We start from the raw sequence: 13,327 nt of genomic DNA, 5'->3' as shown, positions 1-13,327 counted from the left end.
TGTCTCTAATCTTATTAAGCAGAGGTAAGTAGTTAGCAGTATATAAGGAGTCCGGTTCGGGAGTTACGTTTATACCTAAGTACTTCAATTTGTTAGGGGGCCAATTAAAGGGGGTGTTTTTTTTCAGTTCGTCTGCTTCTGCCTTGGTTATCGTGATATTTAGTGCTTCAGATTTACTCAGGTTAATTTTGAAGTTGGATATAGCACCAAATTCTGAAAAAACCTTCAGCAGTTTGGGAAATGCTATCGTTGGGTTCGACACCAGGAGTAGGAGATCATCTGCAAAAGCTGCCGTTTTCAATTCCACCTGTCCGATTTTTAGGCCCGCAATTGACTCATCTTGCCTTATTTTTTTGAATTAGTGTTTCCATCACTACAATGAAGAGTGTAGGGGAAAGGGGGCAGCCCTGTCTAGTTCCGTTACGGATCGTGAAAGGAGCTAAGAGGACCCCATTCACCCCGACCTTTGCAGTGGGGTGAGTATATAAGGACATAATGGCGTCTATAAAGGTAGGAGGCAAAGCGAATTTCTCCAATACACGTACCATATACTGCCAACTAATTCTGTCAAATGCCTTTTCGGCGTCAGTAGACAGAAGGGCAAGACCGGTATTGGAGCGTCTCGCGAATGAGCTTGTAAAATTTGTGTTGAGTTCTGTTTGCCCTCTCTGCCTCTCACAAAACCCACTTGGTCTGGGTGAATTAGCCCCCCAGAACCTTCCCAATTCTGGTTGCCAGAATTTTGGCCCAGAGCTTCATATCTACATTGAGTAATGAAGTGGGTCTATAGTTGCTGCAAAGGTTGCTGTCCTTTCCCTCCTTCGGGATGATAGCTATATGTGCCTCTAGAGCTTGATATGGTGGTGTCTCTCCTGCCAGGAATGCATTGAATAGTTTCGTCATCTGTGGAAGGAGGAGGTCTAAAAAATTTTTATAGTATCCAATGGAAAAACCATCTGGACCTGGTGTTTTCCCTGTGGGTGAAGTTTGTATGGCCTCTGTAATTTCTGCTGGGGAGATCTTAAAAAGAAGCAGATTAGCCTCAGATGGGGACAATGTTGGAAGGGAGAGCTGATTGAGAAAACCTTGGATTAAGGTAGTGGCTTCTGTTGGGTTATTTATGCTCTCTGGCGTGGGAAGATTGTAAAGAGATTCGTAGTATTGACGGAATGCCTCAGCTATCCCCTTGGTCCCCACGACCTCTACACCAGCATCCAAAAGTTATTAGTTTTTAAAGATTGATTTCTAAGGGGTAACGTTTCTCCTTGTGAAGAGTGACATACCGGCTCTGGCATGCCAAGGTAAGGAGGCTTATTCGCCGTGCAATGCTCCTCTGGGAAATGTAATATGCAAATTGCCTCTTCAGAGAAAAAGAGGACTTGAACTAGCTCCACCTATTGGAAGCAGCAATCCTACAAGTCACAATCAACCCTTTAACGAGTCGTGCAATATCACTTAGGATAAAAGCCAAATCAGAATCTGAATTTTCTGACACGCTGTTTCGGGTTGTTGGCCCTCAATTTGACTTCCAATAGGTGGCGCTATAGAGTCCAAGTCCTCTTTTTCTCTGAAGAGGCAATTTGCATATTAAAGATTAATTGAAATTTACTTTTGGGCTTCGGCCTAATCCTTTAAGTTAACGGCCAAATGCTTGTTCTACTGGTATGGATATCTTCTAACGCTTCCATACACATGCACCTTTGGCCAGAAGTGCATGGAGTCTTCAAAGAAGAAAATTTGAAGCTCTGCTAGTGGCTAAGGGAATATTCACACTTGGTTTTGTTCAGGTGTTTTTGAGGGAAAACTGCTTCAAAAACCAAAATTCTGAGATTTGATTGCAGGGTTGGAGCTTGTTCTTACGGTGCATTTTTTCCACACCGGTTTAAAGTGTGAAAACATGCCGCAGTTTACAGTACCAGCAAGTGAATGCGATGTCTGAAATCTCATGCACATGCTTATTTTTACCTTATGGCTTTAAACTATCAAAATACTTTTTTTCAAAATCTGCAGCATGTCAATACTCTTAACGTTTATCCTGCCAACACTGAGTATTTCTAGCACCAAAAAACAATGTGTGCACATACCCGTGGCAATAACCTCAGTGTGAACATACCCTAAGGCTATGTGCTCACGATGCAGAAATGAAGCAGAAAATTTCTGCATCTCCCTGGCAGAAAAAACGCATGCGGATTGTACATGCGGATTCACATGCGTTTCCGCATGCGGATTGACAAGCGCTTTCCACGTGATTTTAGCATCACTTGGAAAGTGCTTGACAACTAGGTCACACTATATAAATCCATGCAAACAGCATGGATTTATATAGTGTGACCGTAAAGAATGGTAAAAATAAAAAAATAAACCTATACTTACCTTCTGATGGCCCGGGGTGTGTTGCTGCGCTCGTTCCTGGCTGCCGGGATATCGCGGGACACTGCACTGAAGAGTCCTGCCCGCAAGCACAGGGAAGGAGACCGGGGGCCGTCGGAAGGTGAATATAATCTTTATTTTATTCTTTTTTTTTACAGTTTCTATGGTACCTGGGTGTGGAGGAGAGTCTCATCTTCGCCACACTTGGGTACCATCCGCACATTAGAACGCGCCAATTACGCAAGTACAGATGCAGTCTTGCGGAATTGGCGCTTTCTAACGCAAGTCAATGGCGGCGAAAACGCAGCGTTTCCGCAAAATTAATGGACATGCTGCGGATTTTTGAGCGCAGTGTTTACGCTGCGGAAAAATCCGCATCATGGGCACAGCACATGCAGATTTCAATTGGGGAACATTGCTGCCCTTCTACCTTGCGTTTTTAATGCGTTTCCGCAGCTTAGTAAAGTATGCAGCAATATCATGCTTTTTCACTGTGAGAGGGGCCAAGGAGAGTTGTGGGATCCCATTCTGCATGCCAGGATTCTACAACCTGGAAGTTTGGACCCAACTTTAGCTAGATAGTCAAGCTCTTTTGGAGGCTATTATGGTTAGTCATGAGCATTTTTTTTCCTGCAAGATGAAGGCATTGAAGCTATGGACTGGCCCGCCTGTTCTCTAGACCTGAATCCGATTGAGCACATCTGGGACATCATGTCTCGCTCCATCCACCAACGTCACGTTGCACCACAGACTGTCCAGGAGTTGGCGGATGCTTTAGTCCAGGTCTGGGAGGAGATCCCACAGGAGACCATCTGCAACCTCATCAGGAGCATACCCAGGTGTTGTAGGGAGGTCATACAGGCACGTGGAGGCCACACACAATACTGAGCCTCATTTTGACTTGTTTTAAGGACATTGCATCAAAGTTGGATCAGCATGTAGTGTTTTTCCACTTTAATTTTGGGGGTGACTCCAAATCCGGGCCTCCATTGATTAATAAATTTGATTTCCATTGATGATTTTTGTGTGATTTTGTTGTCAGCACATTCAACTTTGTACAGAACAAAGTATTCAATGAGAATATTTCATTCATTCAGATCTAGGATGTGTTATTTGAGTGTTCCTTTTATTTGAGAGCTGTAACTTTATTTTTCGGCTGATGGAGCTGTATGGCAGCTTGATTTTTTGCGTGACAAGATGACATTTTCAGTGATACCATTTTTATTTACATTCGTCTTTTTGATCGCATTTTATTCCACTTTTTTTTTTCCCCCAGCGGTATGATGAAAAAGCATGGTTTGCCACTTTTTTTTTTTTTTTTAAGGCGTTGACTTTAGGGGTTTACTAGTGACACTTTTATTGATCGGGTCGTTCCGGATGCTTTGATATCAAATGTTTTTTTTTACATAAAAATACGTATTTATGGGTATAACAATTATTTATTTTTAGATATTTATTTTTTATTTTTATAGATTTTTTAATTTTTTTTTTTTTACTTAGCCCCTCTATGGGACGTTCACTTTCTTTTTTTAACTCTGATCGCTGGTGCTGACGTCATGGGGTGCCAATCTGAAGGGAGGAGCCCTCTCTCTGGTAAATGCTGTGATTGATAGTGGTCGCAGCCTTTAGGGGGTACACAGAGCAGGCACCTCCTGGCTGTCACTGGAGGAGCTTATTTCAGCACCTCCTGCGCTATCATGCTGTGATCGGTCGTTCAGATTGACTGACCCATCACAGCCCTCTGATGCCATGGGTCTCCACACCGCTTTCTATGCCTCTCAGCTGTCAGTGAATAAACAATAAAATTCTGCTTAAAGGGGTGGTCCAGGCTTGGGCCAAAAGTCTGCATCGCTCTATGTGACTGCCGATTCCCGATGCCAGCGGACGGTCACGTGTGTCTGGATGGAAGCGATGTGCACACGCGTGGTCACGTGCCGACTACATGCACTCGTAGTCGCAAACAAATCGCTGACGTAAAGACACGTGACCATACCAAGAGTCGCCTCTGCTACCTCTTACTTCTCCCAAGCCTGAACAGCCCCTTTAGTAAATATGGCAGGGGATGCACTCAGCTGCAGGCACAGCACCGGAGCCGTTTCCTGTCACACGCGGCGTCTCTCCAGTTCTCTCTCCAGATAGAGGACGGCAGCCTAGACCGGCAGTGTATCCGGTAGGGACTGTCGCTGAATGAGGCAGCCCCGCAGTGTATGAGGTGCTGAGGGCCGGGGCGGGGCTTGTGAATCTGCAGGAGGGGCTGCTGGGCTGGAGGCGCCGGCACCGCCTGCAGAAGGGCCGCCATCTCTGTATGGCCCGGGGAGCTCCCTGTCATGTGTCCGGTGAGCAGCCCGGTCCTCGGCCCCAGCCCCGTGCACCGGCAGGCAGCGTGTAGGTGACAGTCTCGTCTCCGCAGATAACATGGCTCCTCCCTCCGCCGGGCTGTACGTGGACCCCGAGTTTCCCGCCGGTGTCTCCTCACTGGTGGGCCGGGGTGACACCCCGCTGTCCGCATTGTGTGAGCGCATCACATGGCTGAGACCTCAGGTGAGAGCGCGGAGAAGCCGGACATGTTCCGCTCCGTGCTGCGGGTCATCCTTGGCATCCTCTCATTTCTTCCCTAGGAGATCTGCGAGGCTCCTCATCTCTTCCCCGGGGACAGAAGAGCCGTCCTGGGGAGACAAGGCATCCTGGGAGACTGCTGGTTCATCTGTGCCACCTCTGCCCTGCAAAAGTCTCCAGCCCTGCTGCCTCAGGTACAGGTATTCAGAGGGTGTGTATGTATGTGTGTGTATATATAATATGCCTCCCCCAATTCTCCTCCACATAGTCCCTTCCAAGCACCAATCCAGCGTTATTTTTAAATTGCAGTATTACAACTAATGTAAGTTCCCTGCCCAGCCGTAGTACTCTACTCCGCAACCGCTGACGTCGTCTTCTGCTATGGGCACTGCTCAGTGGCATAACTAGAGTCTGATTGGCCCCCCATCTTGATTATATATATATATATATATATATATATATATATATATATATATATATATATATATATATATATATATATATATATATATACACAGTGCCTACAAGTAGTATTCAACCCCCTGCAGATTTAGCTGGTTGACACATGCGGAATTAACTTGGCATTGTGACACTTGTACTGTAGATCAGCCTGGAAGTGGGAAATGCACTGCAGCAAATTTTTTTTTTTTTTTTAAAAACGTTAAAAGTTAATTCAGAGTGTCATTTATTATTCAACCCCTCAAACCACAAGAATTCTGTTTGGTCCCCCTAAAGTATTAAGAAGTAGTTCAGGCACCAAGAATAATGAGCTTCACATGTGTGGATTAAACATCTCTTTTGCCAGCCTTTTCTGACTATTTAAGACCCTCCCCAAACTTGTGAACAGCACTCAGACATGGTCAACATGGGAAAGACAAAGGAGCATTCCAAGGCCATCAGAGACAAGATCGTGGAGGGTCACAAGGCTGGCAAGGGGTACAAAACCCTTTCCAAGGAGTTGGGCCTACCTGTCTCCACTGTTGGGAGCATCATCCGTAAGTGGAAGGCTTATGGAACTACTGTTAGCCTTCCACGGCCTGGACAGCCTTTGAAAGTGTCCTCCCGTGCCGAGGCCAGGCTTGTCCAAAGAGTCAAGGCTAACCCAAGGACAACAAGGAAGGAGCTCCGGGAAGATCTCATGGCAGTGGGGACATTGGTTTCAGTCAATACCATAAGTAACGTACTCCACCGCAATGGTCTCCGTTCCAGACGAGCCTGTATGGTACCTTTACTTTCAAAGCGTCATGTCAAGGCTCGTCTACAGTTTGCTCATGATCACTTGGAGGACTCTGAGACAGACTGGTTCAAGGTTCTATGGTCTGATGAGACCAAGATCGAGATCTTTGGTGCCAACCACACACGTGACATTTGGAGACTGGATGGCACTGCATACGATCCCAAGAATACCATCCCTACAGTCAAGCATGGTGGTGGCAGCATCATGCTGTGGGGCTGTTTCTCAGCCAAGGGGCCTGGCCATCTGGTCCGCATCCATGGGAAGATGGATAGCACGGCCTACCTGGAGATTTTGGCCAAGAACCTCCGCTCCTCCATCAAGGATCTTAAGATGGGTCGTAATTTCATCTTCCAACAAGACAGCGACCCAAAGCACACAGCCAAGAAAACCAAGGCCTGGTTCAAGAGGGAAAAAGTCAAGGTGTTGGAGTGGCCTAGTCAGTCTCCTGACCTTAACCCAATTGAAAACTTGTGGAAGGAGCTCAAGAATAAAGTCCACATGAGACACCCAAAGAACCTAGATAACTTGGAGAAGATCTGCATGGAGGAGTGGGCCAAGATAACTCCACAGACCTGTGCCGGCCTGATCAGGTCTTATAAAAGACGATTATTAGCAGTAATTGCAAACAAGGGTTATTCCACAAAATATTAAACATAGGGGTTGTATAATAATTGACCCACACTTTTATGTTTAAAATTTAATAAAATTCAACTGAGCAACATAACTTTTTGGTTTGTAAGATTTATGCTTCTGTTCATAAAACCTACTCTCGTTTGCAGTTTGAAGGCTCTAACTTATTTGCATCTTATCAAACCAGCTAAATCTGCAGGGGGTTGAATACTACTTGTAGGCACTGTATATATATCCCCCTCACCCTGGGCCCCATCCTGATATATATCTCTCATCCTGGTATATGTCCCTCATTCTGCCACTGTTCTTTAATGTATACAAAAAAATAAACCATTATATTCACTTGGGGGAGTACATAGAAGTCATGGGGCTCCATAGCCAGAATATAATGCACCCTCCATATTCCTCCATACAGTATAATGCACCCTCCATATTCCTCCATACAGTATAATGCACCCTCCATAGTCCACCATACAGTATAATGCACAACCCATAGTCCACCATACAGTATAATGCACAACCCATAGTCCACCATACAGTATAATGCACCCCCCATAGTCATCCGTGTAATATACAGTTATATGAAAAAGTTTGGGCACCCCTATTAATCTTAAGCTTAATGTTTTATAAAAATTGGTGTTTTTGCAACAGCTATTTCAGTTTGATATATGTAATAACTGTTGGACACAGTAATGTTTCTGCCTTGAAATGAGGTTTATTGTACTAACAGAAAATGTGCAATCTGCATTCAAACAAAATTTGACAGGTGCATAAGTATGGGCACCCTTATCATTTTTTTGTTTTAAATACTGCTACCTACTTTTTACTGACTTACTAAAGCACTTTTTTTGGTTTTGTAACATCATTGAGCTTTGAACTTCATAGCCAGGTGTATGCAATCATGAGAAAAGCTACTTAAAGTGGCCACTTGCAAGTTGTTCTCCTGTTTGAATCTCCTCTGAAGAGTGGCATCATGGACACCTCAAAACAACTGTCAAATGATCTGAAAACAAAGATTATTCAACATAGCTGTTCAGGGGAAGGATACAAAAAGCTGTCTCAGAGATTTAACCTGTCAGTTTCCACTGTGAGGAACATAGTAAGGAAATGGAAGAACACAGGGACAGTTCTTGTTAAGGCCAGAAGTGGCAGGCCAAGAAAAACATCAGAAAGGCAGAGAAGAAGAATGGTGAGATCAGTCAAGGACAATCCTCAGACCACCTCCAGAGAGCTGCAGCATCAACTTGCTGCAGATGGTGTCACTGTGCATCGGTCAACTATACAACGCACTTTGCACAAGGAGAAGCTGTATGGGAGAGTGATGCGAAAGAAGCCGTTTCTGCAAGCACGCCACAAACCGAGTCGGCTGAGGTATGCAAAAGCACATTTGGAGAAGCCAATTTCTTTTTGGAAGAAGGTCCTGTGGACTGATGAAACCAAGATTGAGTTGTTTGGTCATACAAAAAGGCGTTATGCATGGCAGCAAAAAAAAAACCCCACAGCATTCCAAGAAAAACACTTGCTACCCACAGTAAAATTTGGTGGAGGTTCCATCATGCTTTGGGGCTGTGTGGCCAATGCCGGCACCGGGAATCTTGTTAAAGTTAAGGGACGCATGGATTCCACTCAGTATCAGCAGATTCTTGACAATAATGTTCAAGAATCAGTGACAAAGTTAAAGTTACGCAGGGGATGGATCTTTCAGCAAGACAATGATCCAAAACACCGCTCCAAATCTACTCAGGCATTCATGCAGAGGAACAATTACAATGTTCTGGAATGGCCATCCCAGTCCCCAGACCTGAATATCATTGAACATCTGTGGGATCATTTGAAGAGGGCTGTCCATGCTCGGCGACCATCAAACTTAACTGAACTGGAATTGTTTTGTAAAGAGGAATGGTCAAAAATACCTTCATCCAGGAACTCATTAAAAGCTACAGGAAGCGACTAGAGGCTGTTATTTTTGCAAAAGGAGGATCTACTAAATATTAATGTCACTTTTCTGGTGAGGTGCCCATACTTATGCACCTGTCAAATTTTGTTTGAATGCAGATTGCACATTTTCTGTTAGTACAATAAACCTCATTTCAAGGCAGAAACATTACTGTGTCCAACAGTTATTACATATATCAAACTGAAATAGCTGTTGCAAAAACACCAATTTTTATAAAACATTAAGCTTAAGATTAATAGGGGTGCCCAAACTTTTTCATAGAACTGTACTGTATAATTATGGATATCCTGCCATACGCGCTGGAGTATTTATGCAAGTCGGCATTTATAGTGTAACTGGATATGAAGGCTGCATCTGCACTCCCGTCTTCTGATATCATTTCTTAATCGTGTGGCTGCCTTCTCTGTTTAACGACAGTTCTTTTTTTTTATTCTTAGGTTTTTCCTGCTGACCAATGCGCTTGGGAGGATGATGGGTATACTGGACGGTTCACCTGCCAGTTTTGGAGGTTCGGACTTTGGGTGCAGGTGACCATTGATGATCGATTGCCATGCCTGGGGCGCAAACTCTGCTTCTCCCATTGTCAAGATGAGGAAGCCTTTTGGCTTCCACTCTTAGAAAAGGCATACGCCAAGTATGTATGTATGAAGAAAAATCAATTCTCAGTCTTTGTACCATAGAAAGTGTATTTGATATTGGTATACCCATTCTTGTGGCCCTTTTATGTGATATATTCATAGCTCAGAATTAGAATACCTTACTGTATTTTCATGGTAATGCTCATAAGGCTCAATTCACAACTGGAGTTTTTTGTGCTTGAGCCTGAAGAACCTACAGAACAAAGAAGTCTTGAACCTGCTGAAATAAGGTGTTGCAATTTTTTTTAAAACATGCTTCCTAACCAGTTGAAGACCAGGTCATTTTCCCCTGTTCATGACTAGTAACATTTTAAAAGGGTTTTTCGGTCTAAAAAGAAAAGTCTACAGGCACTTTGTATGAATGTAGTCTGAGGATTCGTTACATTATGTGAGCGCACACTATGATTTCTCTATATTCCCCATACTAGTGGGCAGTCACGTGACCACATGTATGAGAATTGAGAGAAGCTGGATGAGACTAGTCAGCTCATGACCATAAGCATGCAAATTGTATACTTGCGGTCACATGACCAATTATTCTCCCTAGAAATACAGAGGAATCATGACTGCGCATTGCATATTTTCACGATTTGTCAGTCTGCAGGTTTCAGATTGCTTGCATACTTTTTCTTCATAGAGTAACGAGAACCCTTTTTAATGTTTAGTAGATTTTTTGCATACATTAAGTAGTTTCAAGAGCTCTAAAAAAAATTGTTCCTGTTTGGTTCCCTTCATGACATTGGACGTATAGGTACGTCCAAGGTTGTGTCCCTGGCTTTGATGTGTGCTCTGGCACTGAGCCCGCATGTTTCTCCACACATGACAGCTAATCTGGTCAGCTGTCATGTGATTCTGACAGCCATGGGTGGATCCGAGATTTTAACATGCGATGGCCGGAAGCGCGTCACAAATCCTGCCCATTGGCGCCCCTGTCACGTGTTTGCAGGGTGCCGATGGGTTGTCATGACAGCCAGGGGTCTGAAGAAAACCCCTGTGCCTGTTATTGTGAATCTCCTATGAATGCCGACTTGTGGCCAGCATTCATAGGAGATCGTGATTTTTTTTCCCTACATATAGCAGTGTGAGAGCCCTGCTATGTGTAGCACAGGTGAGCAGGAGATCGGATGATCGCAACTTCAAGTCTCCTAAGGGGCTATTTAAGGCAGTAAATAGTAATAATTTAAAAAATATAAAAGAAACACAAATTCAAATCATCCCACTTTTGCCCCACTGAAAATTAAAACAATTTAAAAAAAATACACATTTGCTATCGATGCGTTCATAAATGTCCGATCTATCAAAATATAAAGTAAATTAAACCGATTGGTAAACGGCATAACGAGAAAAAAATCGAAACTCTGAATTGTTTTTTTTTGGCCTCTGCAACATTGCAATAAAACGCAATAACTTATCTACCCGAAAATGGTATCAATAAAAACGTCAGCTTGCGGCGCAAAAAATAAGCCCTCACTCAGCTCCAGATCCCGAAAAATGGAGACGCTACGGGTCTCGGTGACATAAGCAAATTTCAAGTCTCAGATTTTTTTTTCGTATTTGGTATCTGCATACTCTTACTGACCTGGAGAATCGTAGTCAGTTTTAACATTTAGTGAACATGGTAAATAAAAAACAATTGTGGAATTACACTTTTTTGCAATTTCACTGCACTTGGAATTCTTCTTCCCATTTTCCAGTACACTATATGATAAAATCAATGGTGTCATTCAAAAGTACAGCTAATCCTGCAAAAAAAAACCCTCATATGGCTGTATTGATGGAAAAATAAAGTTATGGCTCTGAGAAGAGGAGTAAAAAACAAAGGCGCAGAAATGGAAAATCGCAAGGTTTTGAAGGGAGTTAAATTAAATTTTTGCTATATATCTATATCTATCTGGAGCCAAATTTATATATTTTTTAAGTGTTTGTATTTTACATTTTTGTTTTTTGCTATTAATTGAGGGAAAAGAAAAAAAATGTGCAAAGCGAACATGTATTTCCAATTTTTTCTTTACACAACAAAGTAAAAGTAACCACTAAACAGGGCTGTGGAGTCGGAGCCCATTTTGCTGGAGTCGGTATAACATGGACCGACTCCGGCTCCTAAAAAATGCATTTTAGTGACAGGGCGGTGGAGTCCTTAAGCCAAACCTCTAAGGCTATGTGCACACGATGCGTATTTTGTGCGGAAAATTCCGCAGCGTAAACGCATGAATTACGCATGTTAGCCTTCTGCCATGGTCCCCTATGGCATTCCGCAATTGTAATGCCCACGCTGCGGAATTTTCCGCAGCGTTTTGTTGGGCGGAAAATTCCGCAGCATGTCAATTCTTTGTGCGTTTACGCATGCGGAATTGCCATCTACAATGCAGTAGAAAACGCAAGGCAATTCCGCATGTGCAAAACGCGCAAATTACGCGCGAAAAACGCATGCCAAATTCCGCATGCGTTTTCCAGGAAAAAGGACATGCGGAAATGAAGCGGAAATTTCCGCTTCAAATACGCATCGTGTGCACTTAGCCTAACTCCGACTCCCTCATACATGGCTCATGTTTAAGTGATAGATTTACTGCAGCGCAGATTCATCTCAGCTGAAAGTCTAGACCCTTAGATCAGGAATAGGACAGACATTTATAGGACATTTCATAACTTTCCCAAATTCTTATGAAAAAATATTCCCCACAAACTGCATTGAACTACTGTACCCAATGTATTATATATTTATTTGTCTTTCCCTTTTCATTAGTTATCTTTTTTTATATGTCAAACATATGTTTCTTTTTTTCATCGGGAGGGAGATTAGGAACAGCGGTTCAGACTAGTAGTGCCTTTCTTCTAATTTTTTTTTCATATCATACATGAAATCTAACCTCATGGCTTAGAATTCAGTTTCAATGTAAGCCATTTTTTTGTCGTGAATTAAAGTGAATTTGTTGTACAAGAGTAGCTAACACAATTGGGGCAACTGCTAAAAGTCTAAAAATCACAAAATTTGACTCAAATACCACTTTGCCACAATTTTTTTAAATTTGATTCCTGTTGTAGAAAGGATGAGTCTTTCCTTCATATTTGTCTTTATGTTTTGGATCTACTCTTGGCTTTAGCTTACAAACGGCTGTAAAATTGCATGTGTATCAAGATTTTTTAGATGAAGTATGTTCATTTTCCTTAAGTTTCCGCTCTTGTGTACATACTCGTGCAATATTTTGTTGTATATCTGACTGTGTCTACAGGTTACATGGCTGCTATGAGGCACTGTGGGCCGGTCAGGTTGTCGATGCTTTGGTAGATTTAACTGGAGGTTTGGTAGAAAGATGGTCGTTTGAAGTTGCAGACGAGAGTTTCAGAGAAGAAATGCTCAGTAGGATGCTGGAATTGAAGGAGAGATGTGCAATGAGTTGCTCCGTGCTTCACAGCAGAGAAGGTAAGAGTCACTGTATATTTTATATTACCAGTTTACCACAGCAACATAAGTGTACATTGTGACAAAATGGGTTTCTGAAAATGACTTTTTTGTTGAGAAACTAATTTAAATACGTTGATAAGATTCTACTTTATTCCTGCCTTTGGCACTCTTATACTCTTTTACAGGATATAAATTCTCAAAAATGATGCAAGCTGGCAAAGCCTGGCTAAGCGGCATGAAGACTGGTACTAAAGCAATGACTGATCTGAATAAAGCTTTGATAACGTGGAATAACTTATGTTGAACATAATACACCTCATTGTCCATTGAATCCCCAAGAGAAGAGATATCTTTAACCAAAAAAGCAAGAAATGTGATAGCTTCTCACAAATTTTTCATGTTGAACTGGACACACGAAACAATAGTCGCTGCAGAGCAGAATAAATCTTATTAATTTTTTTTCATTTCTCCATTATGGAGATATTATCAAAGTATTTGGCACTTTATGAGTTAACTTTTGTTACGTTCAAGTGGGT

At 42.7% G+C, this 13,327-nt stretch overlaps 1 protein-coding gene across 6 annotated transcripts in view; it reads left to right on the top strand.

Annotated features, from left to right (window-relative positions):
* Window positions 1-4,357: 4,357 nt before the first annotated feature.
* The window catches only part of CAPN10 (calpain 10), a 41,637-nt gene continuing 32,667 nt past the window's right edge, over window positions 4,358-13,327 (top strand). Inside the window, exons 1-4 of one of the 6 annotated variants that reach the window (XM_073675305.1) lie at window positions 4,358-4,911; window positions 4,989-5,126; window positions 9,188-9,384; window positions 12,619-12,809. In XM_073675305.1, coding sequence (XP_073531406.1) covers window positions 4,786-4,911; window positions 4,989-5,126; window positions 9,188-9,384; window positions 12,619-12,809 — 652 coding nt within the window. In that variant the 5' untranslated portion in view covers window positions 4,358-4,785. The remainder of the gene's footprint in view (window positions 4,912-4,988; window positions 5,127-9,187; window positions 9,385-12,618; window positions 12,810-13,327) is intronic. The other 5 variants (XM_073675303.1, XM_073675300.1, XM_073675302.1 and 2 more) reach the window with 5 other exon arrangements.

The sequence above is a fragment of the Phyllobates terribilis genome, unplaced genomic scaffold, assembly GCF_046119375.1.
Source record: "Phyllobates terribilis strain yellow unplaced genomic scaffold, ASM4611937v1 Scaffold_3__8_contigs__length_932513732, whole genome shotgun sequence".
NCBI classification, from domain to species: Eukaryota; Metazoa; Chordata; class Amphibia; order Anura; family Dendrobatidae; genus Phyllobates; species Phyllobates terribilis.
The sequence above is the reverse complement of the archived record's forward strand: the minus strand, read 5'-3'. Positions and strand labels throughout refer to the sequence as shown.